At 45.4% G+C, this 20,069-nt stretch overlaps 1 protein-coding gene and 1 long non-coding RNA gene across 2 annotated transcripts; both read left to right on the forward strand.

Annotated features, from left to right (window-relative positions):
• The first annotated feature begins 849 nt into the window (after positions 1-849).
• LOC104152337 (keratin, type II cytoskeletal 6A-like) lies at positions 850-5,502 on the forward strand. The gene is made up of 9 exons (XM_009687647.2): positions 850-1,455; positions 2,314-2,528; positions 2,723-2,783; positions 3,001-3,096; positions 3,280-3,444; positions 3,579-3,704; positions 3,858-4,078; positions 4,357-4,391; positions 4,499-5,502. Exons 1-9 carry the CDS (start codon positions 946-948, stop codon positions 4,729-4,731), a joined length of 1,662 nt encoding a protein of 553 aa, XP_009685942.1. The 5' UTR covers positions 850-945; the 3' UTR covers positions 4,732-5,502.
• Positions 5,503-6,900: 1,398 nt separating this feature from the next.
• LOC138062589 (uncharacterized) lies at positions 6,901-14,201 on the forward strand. The gene is made up of 3 exons (XR_011136533.1): positions 6,901-6,952; positions 13,188-13,272; positions 14,179-14,201. It is a non-coding gene; the product is annotated as an uncharacterized lncRNA (long non-coding RNA).
• Positions 14,202-20,069: the final 5,868 nt, after the last annotated feature.

The raw sequence follows: 20,069 nt of genomic DNA on the forward strand, positions 1-20,069 counted from the left end.
TCTTAAGAAGTCATTGATATCTCTGCCTATATTTCTCTGCTATTTGTTTGTCTCCCGTCATCATTACCACCACATCAAGTGCTTGAAATGTCATTCCATTCCTCTGCAGGCTCGGCATTCCCTATATCCATTGGAAAAGCACAAGGAAGGAGCTTGGCCATCTGCGTTCTCCTGTTCATTGCACTCCCAAAGTGTTCACAGTCTTGATACTTGGTTACTGCAGACTCTAGGAGACACATTCTACAAGAATTTGCTCTAGAAGGAGAAGGCACTCCCATCCCAAGCGATGGTAAGCAGAGGAGCTAAGCACCTCCTTCCTGGTTAAAAAAGAAATGCTGACCCTTGTTAAATGTTAATGTGTGGCATTCTTGCTTTACATTGGGAAACTGCTTCCTGGAAAGCAATCAGCAGTTTTCCACATAAAAAAGAGATTTGGGGTGTGTTTGGGGGAATTGTGAAAGTCTCGTTCTAGTTGATTTTGACCAAAAGGCTTGCCTGACATTGTGCTTCGGTGCAAAAGATCCAGATCCAGATAAACGGAGAAATCATTAAGAATGGATGGAAAGGTGGGAGGAGGGATGAACATGACTACATCACTGTAAAAGATGTATTTCCAGATGCCATAGAGATATGAGAGTCCACTTACTCATTGAGACCTGTTTCACTGTTCTTGCTCTTTTATTCTTTTCTATGTTGCAAAGTGTAATTCTGGGTGGAGTCAACATTTGGCAAAAATCTGTTAACCACACAAAGCTAATGAAGACAATAAATTTGTTTCCTCTTCACGCCCATGTAGACCCAGCCCATCTCCTGAAACGGATAAAAGGGAATGCCTGAAGCTGTGGAGTCAGAGAAGACTGTGCACACTTCTCTCTGCACTCATCCCTCTGCAGCAAGCTCTGTTGATCTTTCTTCTCTCCGCGACTCTACTTAGAAGAAACAGCCATGTCTCGGCAGTCAATCTGTAGAAGCTTTGGAGGCGGGAGCAAAAGGGGATACAGCTCTTGCTCTGCCATCGGTGGTGGCTTTGGAGGAAGCGGGGGCAGAAGCAGGATCAGCTATAGTTCGTTCTCCACATCCAGGGGAACTGGAGGCGGCGGACATTGTGGAGGTTTTAGCAGCAGGAGCCTTCATAACATGGGTGGAAGTGGAAGGATTTCCCTGGGTGGCTCTTATGGCGGTGGATATGGATGTAGAATTGGTGGCTTTGGTGGAAGCTATGGAGGAGGAATTTGCAGCTTTGGAGGAGGTGTCATTGGTGGAGGAATAGGCAGCTTTGGTGGCTCTGTGAGAGGTGGCCCTGGGTTCCCTGGGGGCATTCACCCGGTGCAGGTTGACCCAAGCCTCCTTCGGCCAGTCCATGTCGAGATTGACCCCCAGATCCAGCAAGTGAAGTGCCAGGAGAAGGAACAGATCAAGACTCTTAACAATCAGTTTGCCTCTTTCATTGACAAGGTGAGAGGATGGAACTGTACTTGTTTGGGAATGGGGACTCTCAGAAACTTTCTTGTGCTGTGGAGAGGGACATATTGTCCTTCTCAGCTCAGTGTTGGCAGGTCTGGAAGGCTGGCAGTGATCTCATTGAGTTCTCCTAAGGAAATGTGAAAATTTTACATCCACAGGAAAATCAAAGGACTTTCTCTAGAATCGTCTGGTCCAAATGCTTCCTTAGCTTTTATTTCTAGTGTTCTCTGCAAAGTCAGGCTGAAGTGATCACAGCAGACTCAACTATCCTAAGTAGTTCTTTCTAGTCTGTCATTTTTCAATGATATTTTCTTCTCAAGGAACTTATACCTTGAATGTATGAATGAGTTTTCAATTTATTCCTGACAGGGTGGGATTTTTTTCAGCTAAGTACAAACTAATGTTCTTTAGCTTGTCTGCAATAGGAGAACATTGGTTGTAAACATGCTCCACAGCATATTCTTTTAAATATAAGAGATATGTTCTGAATACTCTTTGTACCTGACATGGGAAATGTTCTCAGGTATATAGACATATCTAATCTCATTCTTTGGAAGGTTTTGGAAGAATTATCTAACTCTTTTTCAAATTAATGCAGGCCAAATGTTGTATTTAGGAAATGTGTAAAATCCTAACCTTTCCTACAGATAATTGAAAAAAGAGGAGAAATATCTTATAAAGAAGGGAGGAATCTTTTTATTGGAAGATTGGCTTTCAACCACATTCGGTTCTGTTGGGCATTTGAGAAATGATTCGGTTGGCTGCCCAAATAAGCACAGTGCTTGAGCCCTGCCACGTCTCCCAGGATCCCAGGGTGAATATCTTAAACTCCCCTTTGTGGGCTTTCAGGTTCGCTTCCTGGAGCAACAGAACAAGGTTCTCTCCACCAAGTGGGAGCTCCTGCAACAGCAAGGGCCTACTGGGCCAAGGAAGAACCTCGATGTCCTCTTCGAAAATTACATCCAGAACCTGAGGAGGAAGCTAGAGTCTCTCGTGGGACAGAGGGGACAGCTGGAGTCGGAACTGCAGAGCATGCGGCAATACGTTGAGGATTACAAGACCAAGTAAGTGCAGTGGCCTGGGATGGAAGAAGTAGCCACCAGGGCAGGAGCGCTAAGCCAACTCTGAGATTTCAGCACCACCTTCCCTCTGCTCTGGAGCACTGGAGAACAAGGACCGAGGTTTCTAGGGTGGGTGGTTTGACCGACTGACCGGTGAGCAATCCAACAGACTCAGCTCATCTTTTCCCCTTCAACAGGTATGAAGAAGAAATTAACAGGCGCACCGCTGCTGAGAATGAGTTTGTGGTGCTCAAGAAGGTGAGTCACAGAGGCACCACGAGAGAGTGTGTGTGTGTGTGTGTGTGTGTGTGTGTGTGTGTGTGTGTGTGTAGGGGGGGGGAGTGGGGGACAGATTGGGAAGGCACTGGAGGAAGGCAGCACGAGGAAGGGCAGCTTCCAACGGGAGGCATTGGCTGCCAGCAGCTCTTCTGGGCTTGGAGGCAAAGGTTCTTTATCTGTGTGACCTTCCCTTCAGGATGTGGACTGCGCCTACATGACTAAAGTAGAGTTGGAAGCAAAGGTGGGAGCTCTGACCGATGAAATCAACTTCCTGAGGTGCATCTACGAGGAGGTAAGGAGCTCTGTCTCCCCCTTGGATGGCTGGAGTTCTAATGAGGCATGTTCTGAGTAGAGGCACTGAGGTTTGCCTAGGTGCCCACATGGACGTAGCCTGGAGAGTCACTTGGGCTCCCTGGAACTGCTGCTCTCCTCTCACCTCCTCAGAAGGTCAGGTTAATTCCCGTCTTGGTTGCAGGAGCTCTCTCAGATGCAGACAATCAGCCGGGACTTGTCCGTGGTGGTGTCTATGGATAACAGCCGGCACCTGGATCTGGACAGCATCATTGAGGAAGTCAGACGCCAGTACGAACAGATTGCTCAGAACAGCAGGGCTGAGGCTGAGGCTTGGTACCAGAGCCGGGTGAGTTCTGAAGCAGCTGAGGAAGCTCGGATGCTCGCTATTGCTCCCTGCCTTCCTGGCCGCGCAGCAAGGAAACTTGTTGAGTTCTCTGGAGCTTGTGTCACTCAAGGGCTGCTTTGTCTCTGTGCTGTCAGTACGAGGAGCTGCAGAGCACTGCTGGAAGGCATGGGGACAGCCTCCGCAACACCAAGATAGAGATCCAAGAGCTGACCAGGAACGTCCAGAGGCTGCGGACCGAAATTGAGAATGTGAAGAAGCAGGTAAGGGTTCATGAGCACCTCGTTGGCTACTGGCATGAGGTGGGTGGCCAGGATGGTGTTCCTGCTGCTTTTCCACCCTGGTTGTGCTTTGGGGACTGCTCCAGTGGAGGGGATGTGGAAAGGAACTGAGAAATTGTCTTTCTTCTTTTGCAGAACCAGCAGCTGCAGGCAGCTATTGCTGAGGCAGAGGAGCGTGGTGAGATGGCTCTCAAGGATGCTAGGAGGAAACTGGAAGAGCTGGAATCTGCCCTGCAGAAAGACAAGGAGGAGCTGGCTCGCTTGTTGAAGGAATACCAGGAGCTGCTCAACATCAAGATTGCATTGGATGTTGAGATTGCCATGTACAGGAAACTGCTGGAGGGAGAGGAGAACAGGTGAAATCTGCTTTCATTGTAGCCTGATAGAGGGACTGTTACTGCTTAGGATGGATTGAGGTTTCATCATCTGTCAGAACCCACGTAAATCTGCACTCTGAATTAATCTTTTTTTAGATTCAAAATAGAAACAAGACTCTGAATATGCCCCAATGATTTTGGCTAAGGTTAAAAAGAACAGAAAATAAAAGTAGTATTTGGGAAAATGCAGTGTAATTCTTAGCTGAAGTGCCTTCTATTGTATTAGATCAATAACTTGTATTTCTTTCCCTTCATAGGCTGTGTGGAGATAACCTTTCCAACGTAAATGTCTGTAAGTATCTGTGCATTCTCTTCCTTGCAGAAAGGCTTTCATGCTGGGTCTCATTAGGATTCCCAGGTTGCCATTTGGTGAACAGTAAGCCTGTGTTTCTCTTCCAGCTGTAGTAGGCAGAACCACCATTGCTGGAGGCCGAGCTGGAGGCTTTGGAGCCGGCAGCGGCATGGGAGGAGGAGTGTGTGCAGTTGGAGGAGGCAGCTGTGGAGTGGGAGGAGGAATACTCAGTGGTGGCTTCTCTTCTGGAGGTGGCGGCTTTGCTTCCAGCAGTGGATCCTCCTCCGTACGGAGATGTGTCACAACCACTACAGTCAAATCTTCAGGTGTAAAATACTGAGCCCTGATCTCAGGCCCTCAAAGGAAAGAGGCATCTCCCATCTTTGGCCAGCGACGCAGCCCCTCAAGTCCAGATCCAGCATCCAGCAAAGAAATGAACTGTTTCCCTTATAGCTCCCAGCTTCCTTAAATCATCCTGCCTCCTCCTCAAAAGGAGTTTTGTAGTAAAATACTATCCTGTTGGCAGAGCCTGGCTCCTGTCTGAGCTTTACCAGTCTCCAGGGATGAAATGTTTACAGCCCCATTAAGAAATATCTCTCTTGTGGATACCAGTCACTGAAGAGTTCATCCAAGGGCTCTGCCTCTCTTGCTGTATGTTCTGGCTGTTATGCCTTGGCTGCTGTGCTGGCTGAGTAGGAGTGTGTATAAAACTGCTCTTTCCTTTCACTTCTTAAGATCTCTTTTTCAACCACCGTGTTTTCCTTGCAACTCTTGCATGTCCTGCATGTTGTCTACATGCTTGTTTTAGCTGTGTCAGGGATTCATGTAAGCAGAAGAAACGTTATGATGTCTCACAGGCAGATTTAAGAGTGAGGAACACCTCTCTGAAGACAACCATCTTCCCCAGGTGGAGTAATTTGGCAGCTTTAGTATTTCAGAGGTTCCCTTCCCTCTTCTTTACACCTGCCATGTGTATGACTGTATTGAAAATTAGCAGGGCATAATGCTTGCTTCAAAATGTGTTGTTACATGAATCTTATTGCACTGCTGCTTTCTACCAATGCTCCATCTCCTCTGGATTCTTTCATCACCAATAAACTGCAGACAAGTCAAATGATATCTTTGTGTCATAGTATCATTTAAGGTTCCCTCGGGGAAGAGCCTGAGGGGAAAACATGTTTTGTGTTTTGGAATAAGGAATAGCAATACAATGCTACGGTGGCGAGGTCTCTCCTACAGCAGAAATTACTGAGAACAGATTTTCTACCCCAGCTGAATCCACTGAAGTGTGTTAGGAAACCATGGACCACACAATTCAACTTGGTTTATTTGCTAGAAGCAGAATTATTTTGGAAGAAGTTTTTTTTTTTCCCCCAGTGGTTGTGAGATTGAAAAGGGAAAGAGTCAAGTTTGGATGAAGTGGGTTTTATACCCATTGAAATAGAACTACGCTGATAAAAATAGTACAGACAGTACGGACAGTAGCGCACAGGGTCTGTGCACGTCAGGTCTCTGCAGGAACGACGGCTACAGGTCCAGGAAGAAAAGCCATGTTAGAGAAACGCTCCAGCTGCAAAGTGCAGGAGGTGAGGCCTGGGGGCCGATTTCCTTGTGGAAGCACAAAGAGCTTTGGTGGGGGCTGAAACGGAGCTAAGCCAAGTAAAGTTGCAGCTTTTTTACCTGGGAGGATAAGCAACAGCTTACTTGCAAAAAAAAAAAAAAAAAAAGGAGGGGTGGGCTGCTGCAGGACCAGGGTATCTTTGGGAGAAGCAGGTCCCTGCCACAGCATGGCTGTTCCTCTAGCTCAGGTGGTGCAGTTGTTTCTTCTGGCCTGGGACACCCTGACTGTTGCTCCACAGGGACCCCAAAGAAGGTGCTGCAGGGCTGTGAGCCATGTGGCGGGGGCGGGGGGGGGCAGGTCATGGCAGTGGTGGGGGACGCGGCACTGGAGCATGGCAGGTGTCCTGGCAGGTGGGATGGCACAGTGTGACCGTGGCAGGTGGGGTGGTGGCAGGTGGGATGGGACAGTTTGACCATGGCAGGTGTCCTGGTAGGTGGGATGGCACAGTGTGACCGTGGTGGCTGTGGTGGCAGGTGGGATGGGGCAGCCCACGCCAGAGGTTAACATGACAGTTGGTGCAAGGGGGCTACCCACCACTCCCGACACACCGCTCCCAGCTGGCTCAACTGCGGGTGCGCCGTGCAGCAGCACATGGGCCCCTGCACTGCCTCGAGCTCCACCCCAGCGTGCTGGAGTCCTCAACCAGGAGACTGGGACACAAGCATGCAGGTCTGCTGTGTGTGTGGCAGTTAATGCATTTATAAAGGGTATTGTCCTGTATTTTAGTGGCCAATCGAACCCCATCAAGGCAGCTTCGCGAGGGTGCATAGCACCCTCTATCTGACAAGCAGGGCTCTTACATGGGCCCTGGCAACATGGACGTGAGCAGCCGGAAGGCCTGAAGATGGTGCCTGGACAGGAATTACTCATAACGAAAGCAGCGTGAAAGGATGAGACACAACCTCAAACCTACCATTACAACTCCAGGTTGCCTAGCCAGGTTGGTTATTAGCCCTCCATAAATGATATCCCATTGCAAGCAGATTAATTTGATTAACGCTTGGCTGGATTCTTCTTAAGGGTTGGGAGGAGCAAGATTTGGACCAGGAGGTGAATCAACCCTGACTGTACTATTGTGCATGTAATACGCTGGTGTGAGCTCAGCGTTTATGAGAAAAAGTATGGAAATGGAGCAGATCCTAATTCCAGAGTCCTTGCCATCTAAACGGAAAAACAAAGGAGGAAGAAAGAGTAATTCTTATCTGCATTAGTATTATTTTCACGCTGGTTTTCCTTTTTTTTCCTTCAAATATTTCTCTCAGTTGATGCATCTGACTTCTTAATCTGATGTTTCTACCATGCTATAGTATGCCTTATTCTCTTGTTTGTATAATCAGTGACATGATTCTAAAATATTCTTTGATTCAAAGCAGCTTTTGAGCAAGTCTTTCTCCCAACAATTTTCTGTTTGGTGAAAGAATAATAAGTTGATTTGCAATAACAACCTGCATTGCTTGGGGCATTAGTGCTCCCCCGTCTGTTACAAAGAATTTGGGTTTTGGTGGTAATTTTTTGGTGATAATTTTTAGTTAATCAAGCTTTTCTAAAGCAACAGCATTGGGATTTTGGAGTAACGTAGGGAAAAAGCAATGCAGGAGAATGCAAAAATATATTTATTTAGAATTGGAAAAAAAATCACTGTGTTTTTAGACTCTCTTAAAGTACCTCTTTCTGCTCTTTTTAAAATCATCTGTAACAGCCTTTTCTCTCAGTCACCCAATAATTTCTCCAATTTTCCTTTTAGCCTGGCCGGATTTGGTTGCTATCTAATCTCTGCTCCACTGGCAGGACTGGCTTGCCAGGAAGTTTGAGTTCTTCCCCAGTATATCACCTGCCTTCTGCCTCCATCACCTTCCCTGATCTGTGCAGGCCAGCTTGAAGCCCTTCCCTCTTTCTGCAGGGCGTAAGGGCTCAGCAGCATGACAGAATTTCATTCCTAGGGTCTTCCTAATGACGTGGCTTTCTCTGCAGCCGTAGTAAATGCTTCTCTCTGTCCTCTTGTCCCACACAGAAGAAGAGCATATTCGAGGACCAATGCTCCCTGGCTTAGGCATGAATTTGTAGGTTGGGATGGGAGAGATCAGAAAGTCATCTCCTAGTTCCTCATCTCAGTGAAAAGTCCAAGGCCAGTTACAGATCAAGATGGTGCAAAGACCTAGAGTGTTCCTGGGGGCTTCCTTAAGAGGAGGTCAAAGAAAGTGAAGATCTGTGGTGTTTTGAAAGCAGCCCCTTGTAAATCCAGGAAGCCAGAGATACCACTGTGCCTCAGATAGATCCCTTCTGCATGTTTTCCTGGTGCTAAATGACACAACTGAGTGCTCAGCCCAGACCTGCCAGCTCCATGTAGTAATAAATGCCACGAATTGCTTACTGTTGCTCCAGCTGCGGGCTCTATCCCACAAAAAGGCACACACTTTTATAAGTTCCCTAAGTTTTTCCTGGAGAGGGGCCAGGCTGTAAAATGGAGTTGCTAGAGTTTATCTTTCCCATCTGCTGTGCTCATGAAAAATGGAATAATGTTAATTGCTCAGGTGCATCATGCTTGAATCAAAGATTTTAACAGTCCAATGACTGGGCTTCCCTTCATTTGCCCCATGGAGCATTTTGATAGGTGCTAGCTCTAGTTAAAAAGTAGATTCATATTTGTAGCAAAGGAGTCTGTTTTGTTTGAAAGCAAGTGTGAAACAGCCTCAGTGTGATCAAGCAATGACACCCATTCAATTATCAACACTTTTTTGGTAGAGCTGTTGTCATTTTTTGAACACAGAGGATGAAAAAATACAGAACATTTTGTTGGTTGTTTCTAAGTTCTGGTTTTCTACAGAGAGGGGTATGTGCTGTTTGTACTAATATGAAACCTATCCCCCAGTGTTGAATAGGAATATCCTGTGCCAGGGATTTCAGTGGAGCTGTGCATATGAGTTAAAAAATTAAAGGAGGTAAAGTTGGTAGTAAAAAGGCTGGTAAACAGAGAGGCACGCAAGGAGGCAGATGGACTGAGAGCTGGGGTCCATTATGCAGGCCTGCTTTAAGGCTTAGAAAAGGAGACAGTAGCCACTAAGTCGCTAGAAAAGTCATAGGAGCTGAAGCCTGTGGAATGAAAAGTCCAAAGTTGGTGCTAAAGAGAACTGGGCTGCATTTTCGGATCATTTTTGGCTTGCAAAGATTGGAGTTCAAAGTGAAATGGCAAACGTCTCACTTGTAGAGTTTTCCACTGGGTCTCCATCATTCAGTCCTAGTAACACAGGGTTGTGAGATACAACATGGGATTGATGACCGGTTAAGCCACCAAGTGGTTTCACGCAAGACCAGTGGTGGCTAGACACCTTGGGGCAGAGGGGACGGTCAGGCCCTAGCTGGTAAGAGACAGAACACTCTTTCCTCCACAGCAGTGTGCTCAGCTCCAGTTAAGCATTGCTGAGGTGGAACAGAAAGGAGATCCCGCCCTTAAGGGTGCCAAAAGCAAATCGGATGAACTCTGCAAAGTCCTCAGTGAAGACAAAGAGGAGCTTGCCCATGCACTGAAGGAATATTAGGACCTCTCATGAAGGCCCTAGACACTGAGATTGCCATGTACAGGAAGCTTTGGAAGGCAAGGAGAACCACGTAGGTGTCTGTTGTATAACCCTGTTTGTGGGAGGTGAACTGTTCTTTACACTGGAGCATGGAAAGACATATAATATGCTTAATATTTTATGAGCTTATTGGGGAATGAATCCACATTATATTGGCTGTAATTAGAGCTGTAATGAATTTTTAATTGTTACTAATCATGTTTATTATGGGAGGGCCTCAGGAGCAAACAAGATTGCTTACCTTGGGTTGGGTACCGTACAAATACAGAGAAGACTCACCCATTCTATAGTCTTATTGGGCAGGATAATGAACAGCTGGTAGGCAGAAAACATTTGCCTTTATGAGTAGCATTGCTTTGTTATCACTTGAGAGTCAATTTACTTCTGCCTCCTTGCTACTGTATTTACATGGCACATACGTCCAGAGCAGTCTTGAAGGATGAGATGTTTAGGGCAATGGATCTGAGCCGCAGAGAGGTTACAGGACTCACTTAACATCATCTCAACTAGCTCTTCTTCCATAATTCACCTTTCACAAATCATTGCACTCTTTCTTTCTGCATTAGGCTGTGTGTGGAAAACACCATATGGAAAGCTTTATAACTGCCAGAGAAATTTAGTTAAGGAGCAAAGAGGAGTTATTCTGTTTGTTTTTGCAAGTTATACTCCTCTGCTTTCCTTTTGGTTGCTAAAGCATCTCCTTTCTTCCCTCTTTTGATCCTAGCTGTTCTTGTCTTGAATTCATCACAAGTGAAACTCGTTTCTGTTGTCAGTCTCCAGAGGTGTTTTGTGCCAGCAGGATGAATCTTGCTGACTGCTCTATCGGGAGCCAACAAAGTCCATTTTCTGGAGCATTAGGTAGAGGTTTGCAGGAGAATCTGTGCTCTTCATCTAACCTTGTATTCATTTCAACTTTGATTGTAAAGACTGCCAACTGTTAAGTGCCCTTTCATCCCAGCCCTATCGGTCTGTGACAATGCTCAATGAACTGCAAGCAGATCACATACTGTTCCTTCATTGTGTGCCTCTGAAAAAAGTGTCTGCTCCCACATAGCCAGGTGGCCTGGTTGAGTGCCATCTGGGAGCGTGGTGTGCTTTCAGTTGCTTCCCGTCCCCATTTTATCCACTGCTCTCTCAGCTAAAATTGGGATGGGTAGAGCAGGATTTGCAGAAATTCAGCTTCTGGAAACCACATCACTGGTGTCTGGTGCTGACAGCAATGCTCCCTCCTCTTCATCCTCACATCCATTCTGGCTTGGATTCAGGTGATCCTCTGCCCTTTGTGTCACTCCCACGCTTACAAGCTCTGCCCCAAGAACTGGCTTTATACTCATGACCCCACACTCCACGTTTTCTGACTAGTTCTATTGCTGGTGGCAAGCAAGCCCTGTTGAAAATCCTGGCATGACATGACAGCATCCACTATTAGCTAAAAGTATGGATGGAAGCAAGTCTGCACCTCCCGTAGCCTGGGGACCAGGGCTCACTTCTTGGTGCACATGGTGAAGACAGTGTAGACATGGCCACAAAATGCCACTAGAGGGCTTGCAAACTGCAAGGGACACTGCTCTGTTCTCATATACACCTGAACTTGCTCTTGTTCTCCAGGTCGATGACAAATTGACTGTCCCATAAATTATGGGCCGGGTTAAGATGCAAGTTTCAGGTTGTCTCGAAAAATACTACCTAAAGGAAGGGGTTTTATTCTCAATGTAGCCATTGCCCACAACTGAAAAATAAAGACAGATGAAAGGACAAGGGATGTGTTGCATTTGCAAATAACAAGGTTTACAACAGATCTGTCTGTGCTGCAGCCTTGCCTGACCTGCAGAAGGTTTGGTAGAAAAGCCGCAGTCAACTGAAATAGAAATTGGTCCCTGTCTCAGACTCAGACAGCTGCTTCATTCTGGTCCTGGAAGTCTTCAGATCAGCCTCCCTTTCTCCTCTCCCACAAAACCACTCTCTGAAGTCCCTAGAATAAATTTTCTAAAATTTCTGTGTCCCACAGGTGTTTGAAACCTGCTGGAGTAAAGGCTGGGCTGGCAGCCAATGAACCAAGCCCCTCAGCTGGTTTGGATTACTTTCTTTTCACTTCAGCTGAGCCCCATTCCCTGCAGATATATAGGAAAGCAACAAGCTGATCCTCCCTTAAGAGGCTGCATGCTGCATGTCTCTTAACTCTTTTTTTGTTCTTTTGTTCTTTCTCTCCTTCCCCCTTCTGTACTGCAGCCTTATCCATTTGCAGTAAACCAGTATGAGTCAGCAGCAGAACATTAGAGCAAGGGGTTTCAGCAGTGGCTCTGATATTGAGTCTTTTGAATCAGCTTGAGGCTTTGAGCTGAGAAAGAAATGGCTACTGTGGATTTGCAGGAGAAGTTTCCATGGTGGGGACAGAAGTGCTTCCAAAGTGTAGCTGTTGGAAGCCCTCAGCAAAGAGGGGGCTTTGGTGCTGAGTGTTTATAAGATGGTGTGGCTAATCTTGTTGGTGACAACAGGTTGGTTGTTGGACAAAGATATGATAATTCCCCTCCATCTGAGCTGCTGGCATGCAAGAAGTCACCACCAACCAAAACTTCCTGGCACCCCTCAGTCTAGATATCAAGCCTGAGATCTGGAAGGTGCAAAAACTGAAGAAGGAGCAGATCAAGACCCTCAACAACAAATGTACCTCCTTTGTTGACAGGTTAGGACTTGTAATTTGTTCACTGTTACAGAAAAGGACTCCTGGTGGGATACAACATTCTGGGGTAGATGGATAGGTCTTTTTTCCTTACCGCAATAATAGATATGCAAATGGGGCTTTGGACAAGGGAGTTAGCGCTTGGATCTGACAGCTTGTGATGGCTGAGGTTACTGACACCAGGCTATCAAAGCATTAGTACATGCTCTCCAACTGCTGAAACATCTCTTCTGGGTGTCGGGTCTGATTTTCGGTGCAAAAAAAAAAAAAGTTCTGGTGACCAAACCTAGCCTGCTTTAATGGCAGCTTTCCTCACAGAGGAAGAGAAACTTTAAGCCTTAACTGGAGACCTATCGACTTCCACAGATAATTTCTTGCTAGTATCTTGGGTGAGAAAGGAAGGCTAGGTTCAGAGCTAAGAACGTGCAGGACCTCGTAGAGAAGATCATGAGGTATATGAGGAAAGCCCTGGGTCGCTTGTCCATGCAGGGAACTCTGCGCAAGAATGCTAATGGGGTATGTCAGGCTCTAAGTATCCTTTGGCCATGCTGAAGGCTCGGTGGTTATTTTTACAGTGAGCTGAGCAGCTCGCTGCTGTTCTAGGTGGTTTTTAAAGCACAGAATGTGGTGAGCACCACTAGAGGGCTCAGCAAAGGTTTGAAGTGTGTAAAAAATATTACTCAATTATTCTTTACTGCACAATGTTAGCAATCTGTCTCCCTGTAAGGTGCAGCAGGAGAGAGCCAGAACACCTGTGGCTCAGATGGCTTCTTGGTAACAATATGTGAATGGAGAAGAAAATAGAGAGGGGCTTTTCCTCTGAAATATCTATTTTGCACTTTCTATACTACAGTCCTAGATCCCTGAAGTTTCATTTCTGCCCCACAACCAGCTCACATCCCTTCCCTCTCTCCTAGCAGATATGAGGAGGAAATCAGCTCATGTCTGGCTGCAGAGGATGGGTCTGTGGTGCTGAAGGATATTCTTCCTTGGATCCCTTCTCAGGTGAGAGAAAAACCTGTTGAGATGGCTTAGGTGGAATTGCATCCTGCCAGCCTTGCTTTTCTGTAATGCAGAGGGCTGCTGGTGCGCTGAGAGGGCTGCCAAGGCAGTGGCAAGCACTGCCTCAGTCCTTTCATGTGCTCCTATTTCTGCACCCGATCGTTGTCTCTTGTATCACGTGGAGCTTGCTGCTGTTTGGGTTCACGGTTCCACTTGGTTCTGTTTGTACAACACCTTGCACAGATGATTTCTGCCACCAGACAGGCAGCCAAATACTAAATTTTACCCAGACAGCTTTTCCAGATCAGAGCAAGAACTCGGATGTGGTAGCCTAAACTATGAACCTATCGCTAGTGTTGTGCACACCAACAAGCAAGCACAAGACATGCAGGTCCCTAAGAAGTGCTGGTGTGAGGGTAATGGCACGCTGTCCTCCCTGGGTCCATTGAACCATGAGTTGGAAGATGCGTTGCTCAGCAAGCCATGCTCAGCCAGCTATGCAAAACCTCCTGACCCAGACCCAGGTAGTGGCCTCCCTGGCAATGCCTATGCTCCAGTAATGATTGGACACTATTCTGGCATGCAATGAGAGCAAAGTTGATGCCAGGTTCAAATCCTTTGGAAAAAGCTGGATTTAGAGCTTGGCCTGCAAATGACATAGTGCAATTGCTGCTCTAAGCCAGAGCTTTTAACTGGGAAATGTTGTGAAATGACAGAGAGGAATCCACTTATTTGCTGGGAGAGTGTCAGATGCTCAGTTTAGCACACCATGTGGCCTTAGTGTCCGGTCAAGGAAGGGAAAGGTGTGGGAGTGAGACGAAGCAACGAGGTGGGTTGGATCTTTCAGTGGCAGTACCAGTTTATGTTGGTTTAAAGTGCTCATGAAATATCTGTCTCATGATACCACAGGTCTGTTGAAATGATGAATGCAGAAAACTCTTGGACCTTTATGTGGCAAATTCTGGGTTACCAATGACTGGTCCTCATCCCATCTGTGACAAATGGGACAACTGTAACCTCAGGAGAGACTGGGAATGTGGAGTTTGGCATGCCTGGAACTGCAGAACATCTCTATATTAGAGACTGCCCCAGAGGTGGGAAGGGGGCTGGGGACCTGCTGCAGACTTTCCATTGGAACCAGATTCTGTGGGGATGCGTGCTTTGTGATGGCAGCTTGTACATTGGCACAACATACTTGGCAGAGCCTCTCTAATGGAAGAGTCCTCTTGGCTAGGAAATGCTATTTTTTAAAGCAGTGTTAGCATTATCCCTAAGGTGGGTTAAAGAAGTATTGCTCTGATGAAACTTTGGCTCTTTCTCCGTGGAGAAAGAGATAACGTTCAAGGAGGGATTCTCTGGATAGAGGGAATCAATTTCTGGAGGTGGTGGTCTCTTTTCACCAGTTTTGCAGAGAGCTTAAATGACTACATTAGCCAAATGCTTCCATTTAGAAGTGGACATCACACAAGATGAGGCCTACACTAGGTGACTTTTCTATAGACCCTTCTCTTGCTGGGCAGGAGGTCTACTATGAGAATAACCAAAGCTCTGTTTTTTTGTGTTGCTTTACCTGTTCTCAATCTGTTTGGCTGTCCTTCAGATAAAATTATTGCAGCTGCAGAGGTAATAATAGCAATTGAGGTGCCAGTAATTCCAATGAGTGGTTTATTCAATTGATCAATCTGACCTTGACTGGATTAATTATCAACTCTAATCCAACTGGGAGATCAGCCCAGGTGATATGTAGGCATGATTGTATGGGTGTGGTGAACATCCCAGAACTAATGACACTGCTCAGAGAAGGCAGCACTGGGACCCACTTCTTTTGTAGGGTGATAATGTTGTTTACTGGATTCTGAACATCTGCCAGAATTATTCACAAATGTTATTTGAATTTCCTATTGGGGTGAGAGGGATGTTATTAAAACTGTTCTCAATCAGTGTCTTTTGATGCCTACCTTAGCCTTCTTAGCATGCTTTCCACCTGGAAAAAGATGAAAAAGACACAAAACTCTCTGACCAAGTGTGTTATGATTCCTGTCTAGCTAAGAAAGACAGATTCACTGAGTAAACTTTCCTGTGAAGGGTATTTCTTGGATTTCCTTAAATTTTGTAGAAGTGGAAAATATTACTTGGGTGTTTAATGCCTTTGGTTGCTAAAGGAATCCTTGCAGACAGGGGGCTGTGGCTCAGATCAATAGGATAAGTCTCCCTCAAGAGAGGCCATCCTCTTTCTCATGGCTAAATAATAAGCTTCAATGGCTCAGGTGGTGTGAAATGAATCCCACCATGAATGTCTAGTCCCTTTGGATCCTTGGTTTGGATTGGATTTGGTTAAGCTATTTGATCTGAGGTGCTGCTAGAAGTCGTGCCTGGGGACTCAAACTCTTGAGAGGCGCCACTTTGTGAGCACTGACTGCTAGCATTAACTGCTGAAGTTACAGTGACTTCCCTGGCTTAATCCCACTGAAGAGCTTGATGGTGAAGCTGTCCTAATCTTTTTCCTCTACTTACATTATGGATGGTGTATGCATTGCCTTTTTTTCTGCTGGGAAGCACCTGCATGTAGAAGACAGTAGTGTTTTCTCATCATACCCAGTGATCTTAACCTACAGTTCAACCCAGTTTCCTTGTCACCCTCATTTTTCTTTTTTCTCCTGCCCATATCACTGCTTCTCCTGAAACTCTTTGGAGATTTCATCTCTGCTTTGCTCCAACACTGCACGCCCCAGCTTGAGGGCATCAGCCGCAGAATGACTCTACGGTACCTCTTCGTGACAGCAGCCTGTGCAGCTGCTAGAGTTCTCCTGTGGCAAGAAACCAAACTTGTGTGTGCTGTGTTGACACTTGTGTTCTGCTGCTGCCTAACTCTGCCTTCTCAGTCCATGGTCCTACTACAACAATTAGGTTGTAGCTTTCATACCTCCTCCTGTTACTCAATATAGCAAAAATTTTTATTTTGGCTGAGGTTTGCTTGCTATGTGTGGCAGAATCAAGACTAGCTCAGTCTTCAAGAGATCTCAGGGGATAAGAGAACAGTGTTTTGCATTAAGTTAGCCAATAAAGTAAAAAGGTAACAAGCTTCTACTTTTTCCACTCGCTGTAATTATTGATAATAACAGCAACAGGAAAATTACTTCATTATTTTCACACATTATATTAAATTGATACTTTCATGTTCTTATAGAGGAAGTAAGAGATTAACAGATATTATAAACATGATTAGTATTTTCTGAATAGAGATCACTTATGGGCAGTTACAAATAAGTTGACTTAATATTGTTTACCTCTCTGTTAACCTAAAATAATTAGCCATTTATTAAAATAGCCATTAATCATCTGTTAACGGGACTGCAAGGTGAAACAGTACTTTATTTTGTATTATAGGAATACCTGCTGGTCAAGACCTGAGACTAAAATCCAGCCTTAATAGAGGCCCCTCTGTTCAAAGACAAGTTTCTCAAAGGCGAAACAAAGGCAGGCAGTGACTCACCCATAGCCTCACTAGATGAAATTCATCCTGCCCAACTTGGCTTTCTGAAAGTCAAATGTCTAACCTAAAGCCATCGTGTAGGCTTCCTGCAGCAGCTCTCCTTTCTTGTAGGCCCCTCTACCTCTTTCCCTCACTATTGCCTTAGCTTGCTGTCATTCTAGTTATGAACTGAGCAATTGGTTCCATCCGCTTTTCTCCTGGTGGTTATAAGTTGATTGGTGATATCCTTGATACCTTGGTCTCTACCTTATTCTACTTGCTGTCCTGCTTCCTTCCAAAAAGAAACATGCAAGCAGCGGTGCAATGCTGTTTCTTACCATCTGAAATGCTATGGTTCACAGGTCACTTCTGTACATCCATATCATGGAGCAGCTCCTGATGGAGGGCCCAGTTACAAGTACTATGCTAAGCTCCTCATCTCTCTGCTGAGCTCTTTGGCCTGGCAGTCTCTGCCCCACCCCAATCCTAACCTCCATCCTGGTTCTATGCAATTCAACCAATGCATTTCCACAAAATGCTTCTGTTTCGCAAAGAGAAAAGAACATTTTTTTTCCTCCCAAGCATTCCCAAATCAGCTGAACTCAGTTCCCATTTGTATCCGTCTCTTCAGGACAGAGCCCTTCCATCTCAGAGGGTTCTCAGACATCCTCTAATTACACTTCTCTCTTCAGGAAGCTTCAGGGTTTTACATGAACTATTGACCCTTCACAGCAATTCTGAACATGCCCTGGTCTGGGGTTCAGTTTCTCTTTTTCTTGAGCAACTGTGGTCTAACAGCAACTTCCAGCCTCACTCAGATCTAGATCTGGGTGAGGGAAACTCCATCTGATTTATATATTGTTTATCACATGTGTGAGATAACATTCATGCTCTCTCGTTGAAGTGTCTGCGTAACTGGTACTAGAGATCGTTGCAGGTAAGATGCTATTCAAACAGGGGAACCTTAGAATTAAAGTAGTATAATGCTTTGGCAGAATCTCAGCATTTCACTTTTCCCTTTCACGAAAAGATTTTTGACACTTTTCTTCCTTTTTTTTCCCCGCTGCCTTCACATCCACAGAAAAAGGTTATCGTTAGTTTCTGAAATGGAATGTAGGAGAAAATGAAAGTCTGTGGGATGAGAATCATTTTTCTAACTAGGCTTATGTGATCACAGTCCCATTTTCTAAGTGACTTATGACCCTACATACACAGGTATGTAGGCAACCAGCCATTAAGAACTACCATTCCAATCCTACATATATGTATCTGTATCATTTACCTGGGCGGCTATTAAATCTAAGTACTGTATTTATTAATCTACTACTGTATTTGTCTCCACTGTGCTGTTGTGCAGTAGCTGCCAATTTCCTTCTGGTACTTATTTATCAACCCTCAGCTCAGCCAATGCGGCTTGAGAAGATCAGAGATTTACATCCTGTGGCTGCAGGAAGTAACTAGATCTTTCTTCTCAGACATCTGCAGGATTTTAGTCACTTACACTTGCTATTTTAAGCAAATTTAAATGGTCCTGCAAAAATTTAGAGGCATTTTCTGAGCGTTAGCCTCAGTACCTTCACTTATTACTCCCAGGGCAGTTTTGGGGTGGCCCTGTGACTTAGATTCAGTGGATCAGTTTTAGGTTGACTTGAGTTGTAATGAGACAGATGTTGGCTGGGGAAGCTGGCAGTTCCTGGGTCAGTGGTACTCAAGAATAGACTTTATGATTTGAAAATGTTAATCTTTGGGGCAGTCTCTCAATAGCTTGGATCTCCTGGAGGAGGGCTCAAGTCACATCACTCTCACTATCCAAAAATTAGAAGTTAAATGAGTTCTCCTGGTTCCCCTTTGGTCCATGGAGGGAAATGAGAACATTGAGAAAGGAACACTCATGTCACCTGTTTGAGACCTCTCTGCAGGGGAGGAATAAATAGCCCATGGAGATTCTATGCTCTCTCCATCCATTGTAGAAGCCCAGACAATCTATTGTAAATGAATAACTTCTGGACAAAATATCACAAAAAGCCAGGCCAACTCACATGGCTATTTGAATAGCCCCTAAAGAATTACACTCCCTAGTAGATTCTGTGATTTTTCTCTCTCTGTGGTAATGAAGCATGTTGAACCTGTGGTCCTTTTTGTCCATGTATGTTGGAAACTGTTATGCTAGTTCTTTGCAGGGATCAGAAAAGAAGCTATCTGGACACATCTGAGAAAAGTACCAACTCTCTGCAGGAAAGAAGAAGGTATTGCTGGATGCTCCCCTTCATCTGCAGGATGCGTGAACAACTCTTTGAACCTGCATACATTACTGTTTCAGGAGCCAGCTCAACAGGTTCAGGTGTAGCTTGGTCTGTTGTGCCAAGGCTGCATTGTGCCAGTGACAGTTGCAACAACAGCAGCCTACATGCCATGCTCTGGATTATATGGCACGTGGGATGGCTGCTCTTTTTGCACAGGGTTTGTGAGCAGGCCTTCTCAACAGGGACTCTGCAACCTGCAGAGGTTGAGGCAGTGGTTCTAGATGTCTGAATACTGGCTGGTTTGCTTCAGGCAGCTGGTTTATGTATGCTTTTTGGGCAGTGGTTTTCTACAGACATCTACCTAACCATCGTTCCAAACTGAGCTGGCCTGTTTGGTCTGTGGGTGTTCCCTCCCCTAGGTTATAACACTTCCTTGCTAGATCCATGAGGATGATTTAAACTATTGCCTGATGCAGAGTACATTGGAACAAACTACTCTCAAAATGAAACGAGCAGGGACAAAGGTGAGCTACATCCAAAGCAGTCAGTCACAAACTCAACAAGCAGGTGAAAAGAACTGAGTTTTAAGAAACCGTTGTGCTTTTGCTGAAGAATCATTATTTCAGGCAAAGGGGACTTTTTAATCTCTCAAGGAAAATCATGGGTCATGTCCGTTGGGTCTCAGCTCCTCCTGACAGGAAAGCATATATTGTCCTCCTGACCTTTACTTGATCTTTATAATTGCTCCTAGGTCACACAGAAGTTTTAGTCTCTGCAGTTTTCAGACAGAATTTGTCCCATGCAGAATTTTGCATGGAGCACATACATTCTAAGGGCATCTTTCAGCTTGACAGAAAATTACTTATTTAGATAAAAGTAAAAATATGGGACTGATGAGATGTTTCATCCTTGTGATGGAATTCTCAGTGGAATTCTGCATGATGGATACTGTGCTGATCCTTTCTTGACGGCTGCTTGAATCTCACCAACAACTTTATCACAAGAGCGTCTCAAATACTTGGGAAATATGGGACTGAAGAAGAACCACTTACATTGGTTTATCTTGGGATGGGCCAGCATCTAGA

Source organism: Struthio camelus, chromosome 28 (assembly GCF_040807025.1).
Source record: "Struthio camelus isolate bStrCam1 chromosome 28, bStrCam1.hap1, whole genome shotgun sequence".
Taxonomy (NCBI): domain Eukaryota; kingdom Metazoa; phylum Chordata; class Aves; order Struthioniformes; family Struthionidae; genus Struthio; species Struthio camelus.